We start from the raw sequence: 23,582 nt of genomic DNA, 5'->3' as shown, positions 1-23,582 counted from the left end.
TATTTTATTTCTCTCGACATTAAAGATCAGGTGCTACCTTACAGTGGTGTAGATTTTGAGAATTTCTACAGGCCCCTGTGTGTAGAAGAGATATAAGAAATGTTTTTCTCAGTAAAAAATGAGAATTTCTTTGACTTAGAAATATCAAAAATTATTTTAAAAGAAATCCCGCACAAATCCAAACAAACCAAAATAAAGAAAAAACCCAACCATAAGCATAGAATCATAGAATAGGGTTGGAAAGGACCTTAAGATCATCTAGTGTCAACCTCCCCTGCCATGGGCAGGGACACCTCACATTAAACCATCTCACCTAAGGCGCTGTCCAACCTGGCCTTGAACACCTCCAGGGATGGAACATTCACAACTTCCTTGGGCAACCAATTCCAGTGCCTCACCACCCTCACAGTAAAGAACTTCTTCCTTCTATCCAATCTGAACTTCCCCTGTTTAAGTTTTAACCCGTTACCCCTTGTCCTATCACTACAGTCTCTAATGAAGAGTCCCTCTCCAGCATCCTTCAGATACTGGAAGGCTGCTATGAGGTTTCCACGCAGCCTTCTCTTCTCCAGGCTGAACAGCCCCAACTTTCTCAGCCTCTTTATACAGGAGGTGCTCCAGTCCCCTGATCATCCTCGTGGCCCTCCTCTGGACTTGTTCCAACAGTTCCATTGTCATACCCGAATGAGAACTTAAAAGTAAAGCTGAGAAGAATTTCTTGTCTTTGGATACAAAACAGTCTAGCTGGTTTAACTTCTACTTACAATCAGATCAAAAGGCAGTTTTTACTATGCTGTCCATTTTACGTTGGTATAAGTAAAACCAATAAAACCATTTATTTTCTGTATTTTTAAGTACATGTTTTTCTTATTTGTTTCTTACAGAATAAACACAAAACTACTGTCAAAAATTAGCTTTCATATTCCTGAATATTTAATTACTTTGTTTTCAATATAAAATTTCTCCTGAAGAGACAAATGATTTCTTTCTAATGTCCATGATACCAAAATTTTTACTTAACCTTTGAAAACATAAAACTCATCTTTGATGATTTGATTATGATTGGTTTTATTCAGTGTTCTCTCATGCAAAATGATACAGTTTTGCTTTTAATATAGCCTTCACACCTTCAAAGAATTTGAGAAGCTGACTGACCTCCAGCCCTTTGCTTTCAGCATGTTCATGGATATATTTGTGAAGTCTCTGATTCCATTTCTCTAAACTTTTTCTGTTGTGAGTAGTAGGCTCATATTTCAGGGCAGTGAAGACTATTCATCCTTTTCCACAAAGATTTATTCTTAATGTGGATATTTTTTTGCTGCTTATTCCCTGCTGGAAGCCTGAAATAAAAGGCAACATCTGAACCTCCCATTTTGTGGTCTGGCTGAACTCCTGGGTAAAAAGGGCAAGTACTGTGTAGAAACATCATACTCTGGGCAGTTGCTTATCAGGATGTGTCAAAGTTCACCTGGAAACTCATTAGCTTTTTATGTTCTCCAGTACTGGAGATCAAAAGCATTACACGTCCTTCAAATTTAGATTATCAATGTTGACATAGAATCCTTACTATTATTTCTAGCATAAAAATTAGTATCGTTTCTGTATATAAAGTACACAGAAATAATAATAGAATGAGACAGTTTACATGAGACTAATTCCCAGGATGCTGGTGAATCTCAAGTTGAATCAAAAATCAAGAAAAAGCCTGGTATGAAAAATTTCAACTCCTTCTCTTCAATATGTGAATGTAGTGATGTTCAGGATATACCAGGTTTTATTTTGTGTTTTAACAGAATGAGAATCGTGCTTTGCCTTGGCCTAAAAAGAACACCTGAAGAGACAAAAAATAGGCAAGATAAGGTTATATTAAATAAAGGTCAACCTCTTTTTTCTTTCTATGTCCAATCTCATTTACCTACTTGTTTTACACTGAGTGAATGATAGAACAGTTAACCACCTTCTTAGCCTAAATGAAATTATGTGATGGGGTAAGCCTTTTTTGAAGTCTTTATTGTTTAATGTTGTACTGCTTCATTCTTCTCTAATAAGGTTATTTCTTTTATGCTAGGTGAGAAATCTTCAAAACTTGGGGGGGGGAGAGGGGGCTGTTGTTTTTTTTTGTTGGTTGTATTTTTTTTTTAAATAAAACAGGTCTAATATTTTGTGTCTGAAAAATGCTACTTGTGCAAGCTAAAAGTAATATACTATGTAAGATGACATGTAATTATAGTTGACTGTTGTGTAGCTTCTAGGGTGGTCAGTGGTTCTGTGAGAGTTTATTTTACCTTGTCTTGTTTGCAGTCTACAAAAATTCTTTTGAGCTCCCTATTGTAGCAGAACTTGGGGATAACCTGAGGTTATGTTTCAGCTCAGTTAAGAGTCTTGCATCTCAGAGAGAAAACTTTCCATCTTTGATGTATCTCAGGTTGGTTTTTCATTTTTATTTTTTACTAAAATGGGAACTGTAAAAACCTGGGATCTTATCCTTTGAAAAGCTCTTAGCTCAGAGATTCAAAGTGTTTAGGAGCAGAAGTTTCAAGAAACTCAATCTGCTTTCTTCTGACTTCCAGTTTTACAAGCTGGCATTTGTAATGTGTGCAGTTTTCTTCAAAGGTCCATGCTCCCTGCTTATCCTATGTTTGTTTATTGGAACTATCTGGATTGCAGTGATTATTGATGTCTGCAATTAGTGGGGCTTTTTCTGCTGTTGATTTCGTTTTGTTTGTTTTGTCAGCTATGATAGGTTATGGCAAAACCTCTTGGTGATTAGACTTGTCCTAGATCTTCAGCTTACGAAGAGCTATATAGTCCCAGTGCCAGCACAGTGCAGGCTGGTGCAATACATCTGTTGTAGTATGTCACTGAGCAAAAGATTAGCTTGCATCCACTAAAATTGAGCTGATCACTTCAGGCAGAGCAGTGCACTGCGCTGTTTCTATTTAGGGCTTGTTTGTTTAGTGCTATCCTGGGGAGCTTTGCATCATGTTTCCGTGTGATTGTAGGAAGAAACATGGTCTGTTGCAAAAACCTATACCCGTTGTCCCCATATATGCACCTGCAGTATAGTAAAAGCTTTGATCTCATAATTTGAGGAAGAAACCAGTATCCAATGCTAGTTCTACTTCTCAAACAGTTCTTCCTGGTATTATTGGCAAGCTTGTCAGGTTTTGATTCAGCTTCTGCTGCTGTAAAACTAAAATGCTGCAATAGCCTTTGAGGATTAAGTAAAATGTGAGAATTAATTAGATGGATACTATTTTGTTTGAATGCGAACCGAATGTCCATCACTACATTAACAAATTGATATAGCACTAAAAAAACCTATTAAAAAGTTGTCTCTCCTGTTTTTAAGGCTGTTAAATGAGACAGCTTTAGAGGGAGAAACCTGAATAGAGATCCCATTTCTCTGACTGAATTAAATTCTTGATGTGGCTCTGTTTTGTGCCATTCAGTGAACATGCTCATTCGAAAGTGTTTCACTTTGAGTAGAAGAGAGGCGTTTATTGGAGCAGTTGGAAAGACCATCCTTCCAAGTAGCTGATCTCTGCTAGTAGATGTTGACTTACTAAGAGACCTGAGGGATCTTATCTTGCCATCTTAATCCTGTTTAATTGTATGCTTCTATTCCCTGTGTGTGCTTGCAGTCAGGTAGTAGCATAAACTGATTCATGACTGCTGATGTAGACACACTAAAAGGTTAAGTTTAAAAAAAAAAACCAACAACAAACCAAGAAGTATAGTCCTGTCATCTAAATACAAATTCCATCCAGAGAGGAAACTTCATGACACTGACAACACTGAAAACAATCAAAATGCTGATGCAACTTGTTGGCTTGTAGTAGTATAAAGCATGACTTTCTAAAACTAAATTGTAATATGTCTTTATTTTTCAAGTGTTCCAGTAGAGCTGTCATTCTGTTTGTTTTCAGAAAAGACACGTTATAGCTGTTCGTAAAGCACAGAATAGTGGATACAAGTTAAGTTGAGTACAGATAAATATATAATATAGATACATATATGTGTATGTATATACATACAAACTAGGGATAGCTTTCACAGATGTGTGGGGTTTTTTTTACATGGAAATTTTCTTATAAAACGGTCTGTAGGTTTCAGTCACTCATCTGAGAACTGGGATGTCAGACTTGGTAGAGAAGGTAGATGCAGTCTGAGTTTTTACATGTTTGAGGATCCTGGGCATGTTCTAGCTATACAGATAAGCTTTATGCTGGACATCTGATGTGTTCATGTAGAAAATATGACAAGATTGGAATGAATTGGATGTAGCTTACAGGCTTTTGGTACGTGTGCAAATCCCAGTGTACAACCTTTACCCAGCAAAGCAAGTGTTCTCAGATCAGTTGGATACTGTACACATACAAGCCTATGAGAGCAACACAGGCCCTGACTGAGCACGAAGAACATGTAAAACATGTTTGAGAAATACTGGACACAGTTCTATAGCCACAGACATACGGATTTTTTTTTTTTTCCTACTGGCATCTTTCACACTCAAGTCACCTGGATAAAGCAAAGCTTAAGCTTCCACCTTTCTTTCTTTCTTTACAGAAAGAAGACTGTTCCACAGTACCTGGGTCCTGGGTAAGAGCTCTAGACAAGACAGAGTTCCCTCATATCTCTTTTAAACCCTGTAGATTTCTGCTGTGGAATTGTCCTCTGGATTAAAAATGAACCTTCTTTTCATCATGTCAACTTTTTTTTAATCCGAGTCTTCTGGTTCTTATCAACAGCTTTTGACTGTCTTTTACATGTATGAAAAACTAAGTCTTCCCCTGCTTACTCTTCTAAGAAAACTGTCCAATTTTCATTTTGGATTGGACTTATATATTTTAGATTTGCTTCCTTGTTGAGGAGAGTGGAAATGTGCTGTGTCTTATGTTTGTTTGATACAGCCCTTTCTGATCTAGAGGAAGACTTTAAATTTCTTGCTAGGGTAAAGGCAGAAATCTAGTTAAACTAGTCTGAGGACATCCTGGAAGTCAGAATAAAAAGTATCTAAAATAATTACTGAAGCACATAAGTACAGAGGGGCTTTGGCTTGATTTTGGTTTATTTTAAAAATTAATTTTAAGTATGTAATTTCCTCTGTATAAATATGCTTGCATTCACAGCAAGTCTTATTTGTTCTTAATATGCTGTTTCAGTAAAATCCTGGACATATTTGTGAGATAGATATAGATAACAATAGCAAGTTATCAGGTTGTTTGAAAGCCATGTCTCAAGGACAGCAGAAAAATTGTTTCTTACAGCATGGGGTAAAAAGTCTCTTAATTCAATCAAGACATATTTATTTTGTTGTCTGAAGTGTTTAATTAATCTTGATTGCCCATTCTAAACTTTAAAAAATGCAACTTCTTTTGAAATAAATTTTATGACCTTCAGGGTAAATTATTTTGTAAACCAGTAAATTCTGGGGTTTTCCTGTAGTTCAGGTAGAAATTCAGGGCTCAAGGATTAACTTTTTCTTGTGAACAGTTGAATCCAGTCACCTGAGTAGGTGAATTTTTAAACAGTGAAATGTTCCATCATTAAAACAAATCTCTTCAGTACCATTTAATATTGTGTCTAATCCTGTTGGATTCAGTTTGTTTGTGGCAGGAATTAATTTTTCCATTCAGATACAACTGGTAACCTGTATCATAAAACCGTTGACAGTGTTCTTGCAGTGGGAGCTTAGGAAAGTTACAGTCTGGAGAGACTGGATTTGCTCTCAAATAACTGAAGACTGGTGTGTGACCGTAATAACCCTCTGAACACATTTCCTTTGATAATGTTGCCTTTTGAAAAACTGATATGCCTTATTGTATTTGCAGGTGACTGGTAAGGGGATAAGAGCAGATGAAACAGGGATAATGGACAATAGAATAAGCTTTCTTCTTTATAATTAAGTTCTTCAACAAAACTGTTGTTGCTAGAAGGTATTGAGGTATTAAAGGAAAATGAGTGGACTGAAGCACCATGAGTAGCCTGTAATGCATATGTCTTTTTCAGCCCTTTTTCTTCATTATAATACTGTTTGTTAAAATATGTCTTCTGTGTTCATTCCTTCACTGTTCCCTGAAAAACATTTTTTCTTCAAAGTTTGGTAGGGAGACGTAGTTGTATTCCATAACTTTTGGTTCAAAGTGCTGTTCCAGAATGTTCAAACAACATAGGGGTTTGTAAGTTTTTATAAAGGTGAGAAAGCTAACAATATTCGGTTTAAATGTAGTAGTTGCTGGTTTACTTCTGGGATTGCTTTAGGACAGCTGGGAAACTCTAAAATAAAGACAAAATTGCATTTGAAAACCAACTGTATGCAGAAACAATTTTTAAAGTATTAATGAACATATATTTCATTAGTAGTCCCCAGCTGGAAGTTACAACTTCATTTTCCAGAAAGAAAAATGACTTTTAAATGTTTCATGTGTCAAAGGATGAGATGAAAAGCATCATCTTCCAGAAACAAATCAAGGCAATTAGTATATCAGGTATTGTGTGTTTATTTGTAGGCTTCTTTACGAGACCTGGAAAATCTGAATATTTGAAAGATTTCCAAAGAGTTAAGCCTACAGTCTCATCCATGAAGCTTGTGAATTTACGAAATAGAACAAAAAGGCACTAAATTGTTTTGCTGCAACTTGGGAAACATATTGCATGACAAAATTAATCTCAATTCTTGAAGTGTTGACTAATATTTCAAATTTAAAGAAAGGAAGAAAAAAATACTAAAAAGTAAATGCGTGCAGCTATAAAATTATTTCTTTATTACAAGATTTTTGTATTGTAAAATCACATCTGGTCTTACCTTCTGTTCTCCTGGACAAGGTTTTTTTTTTGGGGGGGTATCTTTTGATAAAAGTACAAGGCCATTACATTTAGTATAGTTTGCAACTGATATTTCTTTAAAAAACATGAAAATTACTGTACCGTTTAAGCTTAATGGCTCCTCTACTCAGTCTGCAGCAGGCAGGATCAGATGCTTCAGAAAAAGATATAAATTTGTGGAAACCGTCAAATACGGAATAACCATTCCAGACAGGAAGCTTTTCTAATGTTACTCACAGTCTGTCACTTGGCAGAGGAGTTGCAAATCTTGGGTGGGAGGAAAGTTCTCCCTCAATTTTGTCTTGCTTTTCCTTTTCAAGTGTGGTGGCTGGTGAAAAGCATTGCTGTGTTCTGAGATTAGCTGTTTTTTTGAGAAGTGAACATTTGTTACGTTCTGCATTCCTAATCTGAATTGTGTCATTAAGGTGTATTGAAACCCAGCAGTTAGTAGTAGTTGAGTCTCTTAATGCACAGTGCATCCTTTTGAAGAAACACTTAACATATTTTCAGTTAAGAGAATTAAAGCAGTGCAGTGCCCTTCCCTCCGCCATGTCTGCGTATCCATGTGTACAGAAACACTTGCAGTACTTGTGCTCAGTGGTTGGTTGGTTTTCTTGGCCAGAGTATGTGGAGGAGGGGTTGCTGGTGATTTTTTGTTTTGCCAAATATGATTACAGTCTAAATCATCCTCATAGTGACTAAGGTAGCTCCATATTGAAGCTCATCATTTTTCTAAGCTATCTTCTTCCTCTGTAAGATGCAGCTAGCAGAAACGATACTTCTGTCTTGTCATAACTGGGTTATTTCTGGACCTCTGGAATACCAATATTCTTGATCTAAATTTAAAATTTTTATGTGGTGATGAATGTTACCTGGTTTATGCTTCTTATTTGTTTTCTTTATAAGGATGATTTTGACGTGAAATCTGAGGAGCGCGCCAGTGTTATCCAGCAACTTGAGCAAACTATTGAGGATCTGAGAACCAAAATTGCGGAACTAGAGAAGCAGTTCCCTGCTGCAGAGGTACAGACTGCTGGGAGGGAGCACGAAAAGGAGCACACACATGCAGTCTGCAGGGAACTCGGCAGCGTGACTCTTCAAACAAATGAAGAGGAGGTCTTACCCAGGACTGTGTCACAAGCAAGATCTGTACAGACGTCACCAACAGAGGATTATTTAACACACGCAATGCCTTCAGCCAATGCACTGCCCCAGCCACCCCTACCACCACACTTAGAAGGGGGCAAAAGTGAAGGGCCAGCTCAGAAACTGACAGCTCTAGAACTACAGCCCACATTTTGTTCTGAAATCTCCTTAATTCTGTCACCGAAGCTAATCTCGGTGCCACTGGATGCAAGCCAATCGGTACAGAGTATGCCACAGTCACCTCTTCCAGGACCCAAAGTTAATTTGTCCCTCGAATTTAAAGGAGAGACTGAAATGCCAGCTTCCCATCAGCCTCTAAGTACTGTAGATGTGACTTGTAGTGAACATCCCCCTTCTTTGCCCCTGGAGCCCACATGTAGCATTCCCCTATCACTGCCAACACCTGAACCAGCTGTAACCCTGTCTGGAGCACATGGCCCTTCCCTTGCCACTTCCATGTCCATGGCAGGAGTACCACCCCCACCACCCCTGCCCGGCTCAGGACTCCTTCCTGCTGGCTCATCAGTGCCGCACCTGGACCACTCTCTGCCAGGCATGATGATGCCACCACCCCCGCCTCCTCCTCCACCTTTGCCAAGTGGGGAGATACCGATGCTGCCTCCAGCCCCTCCTCTCCCATGTGCTGGAGTCCCACCACCTCCACCACCACCTTTGCCTAGAGTCTCACCCCCTCTGCCTGGTTGGGGCATCCCACCTCCCCCTCCACCACCACCACCTCTACCTGGGGCTGGTGTCCCTCCACCACCTCCTCCTCTGCCTGGCCTGGGAATGACATCCCCACCCCCAGCACCACCTCCCCCACCTCTGCCTGGAGGGGGTATCCTAGCCCCTCCTCTTCCACCACCTCTGCCTGGTGCTGGTGTCCCTCCTCCTCCTCCTCCACCACCTCTGCCTGGTGCAGGTGTCCCTCCTCCTCCTCCTCCACCACCTCTGCCTGGTGCTGGTGTCCCTCCTCCACCTCCTCCACCACCTCTGCCTGGTGCAGGTGTCCCTCCTCCACCTCCTCCACCACCTCTGCCTGGTGCTGGTGTCCCTCCTCCACCACCTCTGCCTGGTGCTGGTGTCCCTCCTCCACCACCACTGCCCGGTGCTGGTGTCCCTCCTCCACCACCTCTGCCTGGTGCTGGTGTCCCTCCTCCACCACCACTGCCCGGTGCAGGTGTCCCTCCTCCACCACCTTTGCCTGGTGCTGGTGTCCCTCCTCCCCCACCCCCTCCATTGCCTGGGTTGGGGATGCCACCTCCAGCCCCACCGCCTTTACCTGGAGGAGCACCAGCCCAGGGCAGCACCTACCCAGCAGTCCCACAAGGCTGTGGGTTTCTTCCTCCTCTGTTACCATCTGGTTTATTTGCAATGGGGATGAATCAGGAGAAAGGGAGCAGGAAACATGTGATAGAGCCTTCTCGGCCAATGAAGCCTCTTTATTGGACAAGAATTCAGCTACACAGTAAAAGGTAAGTCACAGAGTTGTGTAGGGAGCGATGTTTTTAATTTATGGCTGTCCTGGTGGTGTTGTATGTTACAAGCAGGTCTTTATTTATTGCTAGGCAGGTCTTTAAGAGAACCTCAGTGCAAACAGGATTTTAGCTGTAGTTGGATATGTGAGTGGGATACCTGTTTTCTTTGCAATTCTGAGTAATATTATCTGTACATGAAAGCTCTTTCGAGGGTAGTGTTCTCAGCTGTCCTTTGGGGTTATATACCATACATTGGTCAGAAACCCCGGGGTGAATGTGTACCATTAAGCGTTCCATGAGATGGTTTTTAAAAATGTCATATTTGTGTTTCCCTTCAAATTTCAAGATGCTGTTGGTCTCTCTCTGGAGCAGCTTGCAAGTTTTGTAGCCTCTTCCCTCTAGATGAATGTATGCTGAATGCAGTTTGTCCTCCTCTTTCCTTTCTCCAGTGACCTAGAAATATTTTATTTTTTTTCCCCTTCATCTTGCACACTCAACAGACAGCTTCAAATGGCAATTTATTTTCATGGCAGCATAAAGCTATTCTTATAACCCTTACTTTGATATACTTTATTTTGGTTGTTGATGCTTTTTGCTTGTAAAATATTGTCCTTGATCATGAAAAAAGGTTTCCTTCTTAATCTTTTCTTTATGTCTCTGAGTGCCGATTGTAAAACCATTCTGCTGTTCTCTAATGTTGAATTTCTCTTTCTTTCCAAGTTCTTGCCACTGTCACACAGGTGGCCTGCAGAGACCTGTTTCTAAATGTCTATGTTTCATAGCCTGTATACGGCCTATTTATATTCCTGTGTATGTAAAGTAGGTGAATATCAATGACCCTGACCACTGCCGCGTGTGAGTAAAGCAGCAACAAAAGAAGTACGGGGGAGAATCAACAATATATCTTCTCAAAATGCTGCTAGTAGAAGTTAGGCAACAACTTTTAAATTGCCGCTATTTTATTTTTTTCATTCCTCCATTTATGACCTTATTTAGTTTGACATTGCCCTACATAGGTCTTTTGCTTAACTTTAGAGATTCTAGTGCTTCACTTGTGTGGGAAAAAATTGAAGAACCTTCCATAGATTATCATGAGTTTGAAGAACTGTTTTCTAAAACAGCTGTTAAAGAGAGGAAGAAACCCATTTCGGACACCATTACAAAAACGAAGACTAAACAAGTGAGTACTCATTTAATTTCAGATCTTTCCTAGGCTGGTTTTTACATAAGGACAGATTTTTGCATGCAGCTGAGATGAATTCTGCTTGGTGTGAAATTCTAAACATATATATATATGTACACACTACATAGAAATGTAAGAGAAGGAGAGAATGTAGGCTGGGTTTCAAAGCTACATGTGTTAAAGACTGAAGTTTTTCTTATAAATTACTTTTAAGTATAGATTCTCTTAAGAAAATCTTTGCTATATCGACTTTAAAATTAATAAAAAGAAAGCTAAAATAGGTGCATGTGACACGTTGAAATTGACTATGCATGTGTGATGAGTAGTATGTAAATTATTCTGATTATAGAGTGGCGTATGAATTGCCATGAATATGAATGACTTCAGAGAAAAAAAAATATGCTTAAGAGCCTAAGTCCTAACCAGTTGTAACACTTCTAAGTTTGTATTGTGTTTATATACATATATATAATGAATATGAAGTTTATGCATACAATAAAAGACAAGCACATTTTGGAAAATCCAACATTAACCAAACTGCTTTCTTTTTCTTGAAATTGAATGGTGTACAATAAAATAAAAACAAGAAGCATATTTTAAATGTAGAAGATTAAACGCTGGGAGAAGAGAATTGTGCCTGCATGTTTACATGACTAGAGAGCTATAATGTTCTTTGTCTGTGTGAAAATTGAACTGTGGTGTTCTGATAAGTAATTTGCAGTTAAACTTTCAGGCTATAGAGGAAAATGTTCTTATGTAGAATCCCAAACAGCAGTTAAAGTTGTTCATCTCATCTTTACATCCCTGTACTTAGTTCAAGGCTAGGCTGTTCTTTGCATCATCTTTTAACATACAGGTTAATGCTATAAAAGTTTTGGTTTTTTTTCTGTGTTGGATATACAGTGGGACTCTTCAAGCCTCCACACAGTAGATGCTATGTTTTAGTATGACCTCTCCATCTAGTAGTTCTAGAGATCTTGCCCCCGCAGACACAATTTGATCAGTAATATAAACATGCAGGTGCTCTCTATTGTGCTGGCTACATGTTGCATGCAACAGAGCTGGTAGTAAAGTTAGGATGATTATCCTAAGGTGTTGGATAAAACCTTTATTGGGCTGAAGGGGAAGGACAGTGCAGTCGCTTTTGTGGCTGTTTATCACATACATGTGTGCTGTGCTAGGCTGTACTTACTGGGATAGGAGAAAAGATAACAGTGCTGCTCCTACCTTGCTGTCCTGTAATAAATGTGCAAGACATTTGCTCTTCTAGAAAAAGCCCCTTTTAATGGCTATTCTTAACTAAATAAGTGTGGTAGTTCTTTAAGTAGAAAAAGGAGTGCAAAGGTATAGCTGATGCTTTGCCTATGAACTGTTGATCCCCTCGCATTTCATGAGGTTTGGCTGTGCAAGTGTCTAAACAGAGTAGAAATGACAGCTGTTTTATTTTGTAACATAAACAGTGGTTAAAGACAGGCAGTGATTACGAATAAACATTAGATGTGGATTTTAATACTAAGAGTATTTATTTTTCTTGCAGTGCCAAAAATTTAGATACATTGTCAATAAATAAATGTAGATAAAACTAAATGAAAATGATTGATTGTTTTTAACTTCTTTGAAAAGAACAAGTTGTTTATGATAGAAATTTACATACAGAAGTTTAAGGCAATTTAAGTAGGTGCCATCATCTAGAACATACATTCCTTTGGGCCACCTAAATTGACAGAAGAGAATCCCCTGTGTATTTCCCTCCCTCTGATCAAAGGAATGCACTGCTCTCCAAAAGAGAAATTGCGTAATGGAGAAGTCTGATTTGTTGAACTGTAGGATCTGGGGGGAAAAGATCAACAAAACAGATAATTGCCAACTTTCATTAGAACTGCAATGAGATATATCACATATTGCAGGTGTAAAAGTTAAATGTTCATGTGTGCAAATCTAGTTTGGGCTTTTCATGGTACTGATGTGAGACAACTGAAGTAGAACAGGTTCACAAATATATTCTGTCTGTGCTCTCTCAGCAGTTTGGAATGCAGGCTTTCATTTTTTAAATTCTCCTCATTTATACCACAGTAAACACTTGGATAATAAAATCCATCCTTATGGATAAGAACAGTTACTTGTGGAAAACATGGCTGTAATTCCACAAGTATGTTTTTATAGGAAGCACCAAGTGCTGTTTAAGTGGTTACTGACTTGCATGGCTTCAGTGACAGTAACGGGTGTTGTAAAGATCTTACAAATGGTGTTTTTGTAGTGATTTTTACAGGGATTTGTTATGCAAAGCAGATGTGTCCTGTCACCTGTTGATTGAGCTAAGGAACAACATTGTACAGAACAGAACAAGGACCTGCAAAGCTCATTCTGCTGCTTTCCAGAAATGCTTTAGTCCGGCAATTGCATTTCCTCCTTGCATTGATGTGCGGGTGTTCTGAGTGGATGTATTGTTTAGATGGATTGGATGTAAAATACTAGCTGCACTGGAAATAGTAGTCAGGAAAAAATGCTAAGATAACTTTCAAATGCATAAAATATTTAGTACTGTACATAAACATCTGATTTTAATAACACAATGTTTTTACTGTAACCTGAAATAAAAATGTATTTACAGAGGAGGCCATATGGCAGGGAGGGAAATTCTAGGTAATCTGAAGAAAGATTTGATAGTTTGGGATGTTTTAGTGGGTGAAAGATGAATTATTTTAGAGTACAGTGCTGTTCTGCACACAGCTATTTATGCTATATGCCACAGAACATATGCATATGTTTGCTGGTGTATATATATAGATATATATATAGATATAGATATGCATGATGTAATTCCTTCTAAATTATGACCCATTTTTAAGTGGTAAAGTTACCTATATTATTTTGGGTTGCTTGGAGGGTAGGGGGTGTTGAGTTAACAACTGGGTAAATTTCACCCTACCCAAGTATTGGTTCAAATTGTTTTTCCCTTTGTATGATCATCTGCAAATAACTTAATACAATATAAATCAATAACGGTTTAAAAAAACAATCTATATTGCATCTAGAACTGAATGAAGGCCACATTAAAATACATCTCATAACTTTAAAGAAAGAGAAAAAATTAAGTGTTAATATCTGTTTGTGAATGCAGCTGATTTTATTCTTACTGTCATTGGCGCTACAGCAAAAGCTGTGATTTATTTTGCTCTGTTAATATGTATATGTCAAATTCTCAGCTGCTCTAAATGTGTGCAGGCTCAGTCAATGAGAATGCCTACTAAATCTTCAAAGAAAATCCTTTATGGGCTATATTATAGGTGGGGCCGCCATTTCTACCTATTAAAGTGGTCTGGCTTTCATTATAACTAGCTGTTGTTATAACTTTGCCAAAATTTAGCTCTTTAGGCTGCAAGTTTTGTTGGGTTAGTTTCCTCCCTCCGCTCCCCCCAACATTGGGTGTCTCCTTCATTTTGCCAATGTTAATAAAGAAAACAAAGTCTGGTTTTGCTCATGTCCTTGTAGTTTCATGGATTTTAATTATGGAATTTTTTTTCAGATACATCTCTTGTTGGTTGTATAAAGGGTTTCTTAAATTTTGCCACTCTACAGGCTATATCTCAGTTCCTGTTCTTCAGGAGAGACTTCAGGTACAGTTTATAGAATCATAGAATAGTTAGGGTTGGAAAGGACCTTAACATCATCTAGTTGCAACCCCCTGTCATGGGTGAGGGACACCCACCACTCACTAAATTCTAGTTCTGAAGATTTTTTTTCCTAGCCTTGTACTAGCAGGTTGGAAAACAGGGGCCAAGGGGAGAGAGGCAATGGAAGATCAAGATGAGTAACTGGGGAGGGAGTGAAGAACCGAGGAGATTTGACAGGTGGAAATACATAGCAAAATAGGTCTGATTTTGTGTCACCTATTATTCTGTCTAAAGTAATTCCTGTCAGAAACTTGTGCTCCTGTGGTATTCTTGACCTGGACCTTTCAACAAATAGTGGATCTCATAAAACCTACAGAGCTTGACTCAAGTAAAGGTGAAAGCTCGCTTGTGGAGTGTCTTGCTCAGCCATGCCATGTAGTTTTGGTTATATGGCTGATAGTATTTTTCTTAGGACCCTTTCTGTAGCTAGCGTGGACTGTAAAATGAGCTAGTTAATAATGTTTATTTAGAAAATAAGCTGTTACCTGAGAAAAAAATACTTTTGTCCATTGTTGCATCACTTAAAAACTATGATTTCTGAAGCAGGAAGAAAAAGGCTGCTCTCAAGATTAAGGCCACATACTCAAGAATGAGAGTAAATGCAATATTAAAAACGTTACATAGCAGATATTAGCCAGCGTGTGCTGAATGAGTTCAATGGAAAGATGGTACCTAGTCAGAAAATGTTTGTATCATTGTCAGCATAATAAGTATACAGAAAGGGCTGAGCTGACTTGCATATATTTTTTTCCTAACTATTGAGCAATCATCTTAGAAGCCCTACTGATAATCTTCCAACTGTACTTTTGGAAAATAATATACATGTAGCTACAGTGAACTTTTCAAGAGTAGACCATGTGTTTATAATCTATCATGTAAACGAAATAGTAATGTTAAAAATATTCTCATATGGAAAGTCCCCTATTAATCTATCGACATTAAGATTTTAATCTCCCTCTTCCACCCCTGAAAATAAATAATAGGTTACTTAAGTTTCATTTCAAAAGCCTTAGATGCAAACAAGATGTATCAGTAAAAGATTTTAGTTAATGATTTCAGCATTTTGAATTTTTAAGTTGAACATAAAGAAGATATAGCAATAGAATATCCCTAGAAATAAAATGCCACAGAAGTATAAATTGGTAAATAAGGTGAAAGTCATATTGAGTTAACAGATAAAAGTTTATTCATGTTTATTTGAATGAACAAGGAATGACATTCTGAAAACGAGGGTTTATTCCCTCTGTGAGCAGTGGAGACACTGTCTTAAGGAGCTTTCTCTACCCACTTTTGTTGATCTATTACCTGTGTCAGTGGCACAACCATTGCTGTGATTTTATGTACTGTACAGAGACACAGTTAGGGTTCTGCTGCCCCCCTTCCTTTTGGGATTTTAGAGGACTTATGCATTTCTTTTATTTATGTAAGCACATTGTTAATAATGTCATGAAGCTGTTTATGAAATTAAAATAATATCTAATGGCTTGTAAGAATAATTTTTTTAATGAGGTGCTGTGTGAATGTGATCTCTGGTTTTTACCTCTCATTTTCTTCCTTATATAGCATGTTTTGTTATTATATTTTTTGTTTTGTAGTTGTATCTGCGAAGTTCTCTTTGTTGCAAGCACAGTTTTACCTGACTGCATATATATATATGTCTCAAATATCTCTGTTTAAGTTTCCCACATTGATATCCTCTACTAATCACATGCATTTCTTTTCTTGTTTCCTTCCTGCTTTCTTTTCTTCAGATCATGTATTTGCAAGTTTAAAAACAAACACAAGCTTGGCATCCAACAATCTTGCAAACTCATTTTGTGACCTAAGAGCTCTGTGGGTTTCCTTATTTTGTTCATGTATCCTCATTAGCACAGAAAGGCTCTGCTGATGTAACAGCTGGTTTTAGATGCTGCATCTGCTGCTTACAGATTCTGTATGGGCAAGAGAGGTTATATTTGTTTCCTAACCAGAGGAGCTATGTGGGGCATCTAACGATGGCCTTATTGTTTCTCTGTTCTCTGAAAGACCTCTGGAGGGGAAGGTCCTACTGAAAGTTTGTTCAATTAAATTGAAAAATGGGCTTTGGAGGTGGACTGTGTTTGTTCCGTGAGGCAGTGGTGCAGGCTGGCCAGAGAAGTTGTGGCTGCCCCATCCTTGGCAATTTCAAGGCCATGCTGGATAGGGCAACCTGGTCTAGTGAAAGGTGTCCCTGCACGGGAGGTTGGCAGGGGGGTTGAAACTACATGATCTTTAAGGTCCCTTCCAACCCTAACTGTTCCATGATTCTGTGGTACCTAAAAAGCAGAACCCAGATCTTAAATCCCAGCAGAAAGATAGCTGCCACTCTGGGCCATGTGCAATGCTTGCTGTACTTGACAGCACCAAATAGATGCGTCTTAGTTACAGCCATCTTTCCAGGGAGGTTTGCAAGCTTGCATTTCCAGTAGGTCTACACCTTGCATATACTTCTCCATCTCTCCATGGTGCTTCTGACACTCAGTGTAACAGCTCAGAGCATTGGATATTGTAGAACTGGATGACACCAAGAAAAGAAGAAAGGAAAAAAATATGGAGATAGCAACACATATTTCTTCTCCCATCTCTCTGTCCACATTGATTTTGCTAAGGAGACAAGAATCATAGAATCAGCTAGGTTGGAAAAGACATTTAAGGTCATCAAGTCCAACCATCTCCAGGACTGCCAAGACCACAACTATACCATATCACTGAGGGCCTCCCCTGCATGTTTTTTGAACACTTCCAGGGATGGTGTTTCCACTGCTTTGCTGGGAAGCCTGTTCCAGTACCCGATTACCTTCTCTCTGAATAAATTTTTCCTAATATCCAGTCTAAAACTCCCCGGCACAGCTTGAGGCCATTACTTTTTCGTACAGGAGGTTTTAAATCTGATCAGGAAAACTCAGTGCTTTTAGAATTAGATGTGCATATGGATTGAATTTGTTTCACCTAGAAATTAGGGTTTAGTACAGTGGTCATGTTGATTTAGTAAAAAATCACTGTCTGACTTATGTGTGAACACATTTGTATTACTGTCAGATCCTGAATTACGAGTTAAATAGACTTTTACTGTCAGCATGAAAATCAAGGTTTTTAGATTAAGTTATTTCTTTATTTGTAGAAAAGTATTGATTTTGCAGATTTTTCCTTATGGCTAGATTCTGTTATGTAGTACTGACTTCAGTACAAATGGCAAAACCAAAAAGAGTTCTTATATTTATTTGGAGTAGGTACTACTCCAGTGCAAAGCAATGTCATACTTTTGGCTCTAACCATATGTCCCCCTTAAAAAATAGGAACACTGAAACTTTTACAGAATGGGGGTTTTATTGTTGATATCTCCTACTAGATATCGTAGTGGGTTTGCACCTTTCTTTGAGATTTTTTGGTTTTGTTTTTCTTTACCCTTTCATACCCTCCCAACTTTTTCCATGTCTGTCTCCCTGATTTGATGTGCTAACTTTGTATGAATAACTACAACTGTTAATTTCAAATGTGTTTGGGCATGAAATGCATTTTGCAACAGTTTGCAAAAAATATGTCTAATTGCATGCCTGATTTGGATCCACAGCAGTAAGACTGCTCATAGCAGTTGGGTTTATCACCTGTGAAAACCACCTGCTGAGTGCAATGCAAACCATGCATGAAAATTCTGGCTTTTATACAGAGTTTCTAAGGAAATTTTAGTTTTTGAGGGTTCCTGTTTTGAGAGTTGTATGGAAACTGATCAGGTACCCTGATCCTTTAGCTGATGAAAGATGGAGTAACTGTAGTTGTAGTACATAATAATGACCTAAATTCTCCAAGAGGAGCTTTAGATATGGAAAAATAAAATCCTTGTGACCTATTTTTAAACTGAAGAATTTAAATTTTGGTTTTCATCTCCATCTCCAGTCCTTAAAGTTAGAATATTGTTATTTTTTTTTATTAAGAGACCTTTTACCATTGTTTGGCCTCTTCTTGAAGAACACAATACTTATTTAACTTAGTACTGTATATCTGAATGTAAGCAATCAAAGAATTTTTTTAATGTAACATCATAATTGAGGAATATTAACTGGGGTAGCAGTCTTTTAGTAGAAGATTAGTTCTATAGTAATAGTTCTATGATGCTCATTTCAAACACTACCATTTTAGTGATAAAAATATCATAAAAGGACATGAACTGTTTATCATCTGTACCATTAAAAGCTTTATTTATAAAAACACAGTAAAGTAATAATATGAATGAAAAGTAAATATTATGTATAATCTTTACACTCAAGCATAAAGTTACAGCATCCACAAACTGGCAGATGCGGCTGCTTGACTGCATTAATTTGTGTAACATGTCAACATCTTGCATCTGGAAGCTTGTGACAAAGAATTTTGAAACCGTGGGTGTATCCATAGAGATTATGAGAATCTTCAGTGGGGAAAGTAACCAGTTACTTTGCAGAACGGGTTCTAGGTTTGATTAGGTTAGAAGAGAGGAGGTGCTCAAAATTATGCTTTATGATTGACGTTCTGTGGTGAAAGTTGAGTTCGGTTAAATCATAATGTGCTTTCAACACAAATATGCTGTTTGACAGCCAGGACTGGGTGTTGGTTGTGGGGGCTTGGTTTTCCTTTTCTAAGTATTAAGTAGAAGTGTTTGATCTTCTGTTGTACCGAAATGACCTCACTACTTGAAGCAGTCCCTGTTTCAACTCCCACAATTGCCATTATGAGCCAGAAGTAATTTTTGATTTTACCTTTAACCACCTCCCCTCTCATTTAGTTAATGCAAAATTCCATGCATTAACTAAATATTATTCTGGGGAAAGGGAATCTTCATATTTTTGCTTCGGGGTTCCCATCAAACATGTGTTTTGCATTACCTTTCACTAAATATCTCTTCAACTGTTTTTGCTTGTGTTAAAAAATCGGGAACAAATTTGGCATGTAGTTTGTTTACTGCTTAACAATGAAGACCACTAAACAATTAGAAAGTTTGTCCTAGACTTCAGGCTGCAGATAATATCTCTAGTTTCCTTTTGATTTATTTTTTTTAAATTTATTTAAAGCAGAGTTCCAGAACCCAAACTAAAAAAGAGCTGTCTATTGTGTCTGGGGCTTTAGATCTTGTAGAGATTGGATTTATCTAACTTTTGTTTTTCCGCTTTTAAATGGCGTCACTCGTCTGTAGCCTGTAGGCTCAGACTATGCAGCTGATTTACTGTTTTATTTTGAAATGTGGGAATTACGTTAGGCATTTATGTTAATAATCATATTTTCTGAATTAGGATTGTATTGTTACAGCCATTCTATTGGAGGAAACTATAGTGTTCATGCAGTTGACTGAAATGGGAATGAAATGCATAATAGAGATTATTATAAAACTTGACATAAAACCTAGATTTAAGTAAAGCCAGACAAAATCGGTAGCTGCTACATAAAAACAGTCTGTTGCTGTTCTGCACCCATTCATCTGACAGCCATGTTCTTCCATACACTTTTGATGGTATGGTTTGAAATTTTAACAGCAAAGAGATGTTATTTTTCACAGGGCAGTGCATTTTTTTATGGTTTTGTTTGTTTGTTTATGTTTTGGTTTTTGTTTGTTTTTCCTCCTCCCCTCTAATCACTTCCAAAATATTGCCATTAGTAAATGATAATTCTCCTGTCCATCAACTCACTTTCAGAAAAAGCAGCTTCTTTTTCTTGCTTTTAGGCCACATTCCTTTTAGAGCATAGGACAGGGATATATTAGGCCACTAAACCTGGCTTATAGATTATAGACCTGATCTTGGTAGCTCTCTGAGCTTTATTGCTGATGGGCAGTAGAAATAACAATTTCACAGTCTGGAAAATATGGAAGTATATGGGTGCTGACGCAATTAGAAATGGGGAGAGTACCTAGAACAGACTCCAGCTCATTCTTGCTCTTCAGGCACTTAAGGGGGAACAATTTAGTTCTTTTGGAAAGGTTAAGTTGTGGACCCTTCCTTGTTCCTAGATACATTCACACCTGAATGCAGTTGTAGCACTGTTTTGGGGAAGACCACTTAACAAAGCTACCTTATCCTATGTTTTCTTCTTTTGTTATGGCCAGTATAGTAGCCTGCATCAGTTAGTAGCCTGCATCCGTTCCACTTCTTTGTATTTGCAGAGTAATGGGTGACAATAAATATGCAAGCTTACTCCGGATGAGCTCTTGCCACTTTGTGCAACTATTGTTTTTTTCTTGTAGGACTTTTGAATGTTTTTTTTTTTGTTTGTTTTTTTTGTTTTTTTTTTTTTTGGCCAATGTTGGGATATTGGGATAGTTTTCTTGTTTAAAAAAAAAAAAAAAGGCCACAAAGGACTCCCTCTATATATTGATGACAACAGCAAGCTTAAGTTATTCTATTATTGTGAAATGTTTCACACTTGAACAAAAGCAATAATGGTTGGGACTGGAATCGACAGTTTCCCCAACATTTTCCATACTGAATTCAGTCTTGTCAGTGTTGAAGCAAACAGCTTTAAGGAGAAGTTTTTGAACTTCTGAAGAGTTTTTTGAAGAGTTTACATTCTTTTTTAAATTTTCTACCTACTTTTTTTTTTTAAGAATTTTTTTTATAGAATGCAAGATACTTGTTTGGTGGTTACTAGAAATGTATATTGCACCATAATTGTTAGAAAGATCTGATCCATGTGTTGCTACCCAAGATCTATTTTACAAACCCTTTGTAGCTGCAAAGAAGTAAATAGAAAATAGCTTCTTTTTACAACACAAAAATCTACCTCAGGTTTATATCAGTTCCAGGTTTACGTGAACTTAATGTTCTATTTAAAAAACATTTAGAGTTATGATAGCCTATTAGAAAGATAGTGCAGGATATCCTAATTATATTTTCTGAATTAGGTTAGTTTTTCCATTGAATTCAGAAAATATGACTATCAAATGCTATTTCAGTCTACTTGACTTCAATTTGAAATTCTTCATAATGCATTACATGGATTAGACAATTGCATGGGTTTGGGTTTTTTTGCTATTTTTTGGCAGATAATGTCAATGGCTGTGCCCTGAATGTAGGTCTTTAACTTAGGAACAATAGTTACGACATACTTGGTTTCTAATGTTAAAATTTTCAATTCATGAGCAGAATGCTGTGTTTTCATCTTACTGTAACTAGGCATTTACAAGGAAAGAAGGATGAAATACCTTCATAATCAATGGTGCTAAAGGTTTAATGGGGGGAGAAGAATATCAATAAAACAGTTGACCAGCCAACCACAGTCCCAGTGGTGGAGTTCTGTGTCAGACTTTCACTATTTCTCTTCAGCTATTGCTCAAACGTCAGTGTGCTAAACCTGTGTCCGAAACCAGAAATAAATCAAAAGTTGGCCTCAGGGCAAACATCTTGTGGGTACTTTTTATGTTTGTTTTTCTTTTTTTTTAAGATGTGACTTGTCATATTCTTTACTCTGGCTAAATTAATTCTGCTTTTTCTAGTCTCATTTCTACTAATTAATTTCTAAATCATTTTGCCAGGGGGGCTGTAGATAATACTGCACATTGGTGCTAAGATGTGACCTCTGTAACTTCCTAACTCCAATGTGAAAAGAACCTGAACTTAGTTCTAATTATCTGGATTTTCTTCTTTCCTCTAAACAACTCACAAAGGTTTTATTCAGTGTGTATTGTATAATATGAAATTCAGCAACATGAGTAGATTAAATATTAGCTTCTTCCATCTACATAATTGCTGTAGCCCTGCATTAAAAAGGACTTCATGTAGAATCATGTTTTGCAGATAAGGGTCTTTGCCTGGCATTACTTGCTTCTCATACCAACTATACAAAGTTTACAAGTTTAATTCAAACAGCTTAGAGGCTTGTGGAAGACAGTCTGAACTACTTGTTGCTTTTATGCCTGCAAAAGAAATATGTACAAAAATTCACTTCAGTGGCTAAATTTACCCCCCTACAGCAAAATGTTTTCATGGCTTGATTTTTATTTTTTTGTTTATTTTAAAAGCAAAAAAGCTTTGAGACCTTTTATATTCCTTAAAAAATGATCAAAGAACACCCCAATATGTACGTGGTTATTTTGCTTTTTAAACAAAATTCATCTTGGCGCCTACTACGTCAGACATTCAAATAAAATATGAATTCTCACAGTTTTAGCTTACATCGAGATGGAAATCATTGTGTGGTTTTGGAAACCAAAGCAATTCCAAGATAGACACAGTTGGAATTTTTTTTATGTGACAGCCTGTTTCATACACTTTGTAACATCAGTGTGAAGTTGAAACTGTGCATCTTACTGAAGAAGGAAGTCTACAGGAACTTTTACAGTGACTCTTTTTAGGATTAAGATTCAACTAGGTGACATAGTTACACTTGCAATGAACTGATGCAGCTGAAGCACACTTAAAAAATAATAAAAATACTAATTTTTAGATGTGTATATAAACTACAAGATACTATTTCTTGAATTTGTCATTAGTAATGTGAAATATCTTCTGCATTTTCCTTCAGATTAATACTAATAGTTGGGTTTCTTTTGGCAGGTTGTCAAGTTGTTAAGTAACAAAAGATCTCAAGCTGTTGGAATATTAATGTCTAGCCTTCATTTAGACATGAGGGACATTCAGCATGGTAAGTCAAAAAACTATTGTTGATTCTAGCTGAGATCTCAACATTAACGATTTGGAAATGCTAGTTATTTCTATCTTTTGGCATGTAAAAATCAGTAAGACAGTTCTTTTACACTCTTATTTTTCTGAAAATAGCTTGTTATGGCAACTTTTTCCCCATTCTAGTAACATATCTGCCTTGTCCTGTATAGAAAATAAAACTATTTGCAGAATTGCCATTTACAGTTTTTGGCGTCAATTACCTAGGTGATATGAATTAGAAACACCACAATCCAAGTGTGTATGAGGAAGCATGATATGTTGTTTATTTTAATTCAGATAGCCTCAGAAAATATCCAGAAAAAATAATTATAACATTTAATTGATTTGTTATTTAAAATAGCACATCCATTTGGGTTAGCACAAACTGCGCACTTCTTTCATCATGAACAGTAATTTCTATAAAGGCAGATTTTTGGGGTGCGTGTAATTCTTTTCACATTTATGCTAAGAGACAGTAGTGCAAAAAGGTGAAAAGTGGAATTGCATTTATGTTCAGAGCATCCCTTATGTTTCCCAAAGGCTTTGGATAGATTTGAAGCAGATTGAATTATCCTGTGAAGTGCCAGCCTATCTGTTAAATAAATGTGGTTTCAAGTATAACACAGAC

At 37.4% G+C, this 23,582-nt stretch overlaps 1 protein-coding gene across 2 annotated transcripts in view; it reads left to right on the top strand.

Annotated features, from left to right (window-relative positions):
* FMN2 (formin 2) overlaps positions 1 to 23,582 on the top strand; it is a 158,566-nt gene that overhangs the window by 46,989 nt on the left and 87,995 nt on the right. Inside the window, exons 5-8 of one of the 2 annotated variants that reach the window (XM_061471183.1) lie at positions 4,570 to 4,602; positions 7,735 to 9,449; positions 10,488 to 10,632; positions 22,847 to 22,934. In XM_061471183.1, the coding sequence (XP_061327167.1) occupies positions 4,570 to 4,602; positions 7,735 to 9,449; positions 10,488 to 10,632; positions 22,847 to 22,934 (1,981 nt within the window). The remainder of the gene's footprint in view (positions 1 to 4,569; positions 4,603 to 7,734; positions 9,450 to 10,487; positions 10,633 to 22,846; positions 22,935 to 23,582) is intronic. The other variant, XM_061471184.1, reaches the window with a different exon arrangement.

The sequence above is a fragment of the Pezoporus flaviventris genome, unplaced genomic scaffold (genome assembly GCF_033815535.1).
Source record: "Pezoporus flaviventris isolate CSIRO_AGI_PZ_B2104156 unplaced genomic scaffold, CSIRO_AGI_Pfla_v1 ptg000066l, whole genome shotgun sequence".
In the NCBI taxonomy this organism is placed as follows: Eukaryota; Metazoa; Chordata; class Aves; order Psittaciformes; family Psittacidae; genus Pezoporus; species Pezoporus flaviventris.
Note: the sequence above shows the minus strand (reverse complement) of the source record. Positions and strands in the feature narration are given on the sequence as shown.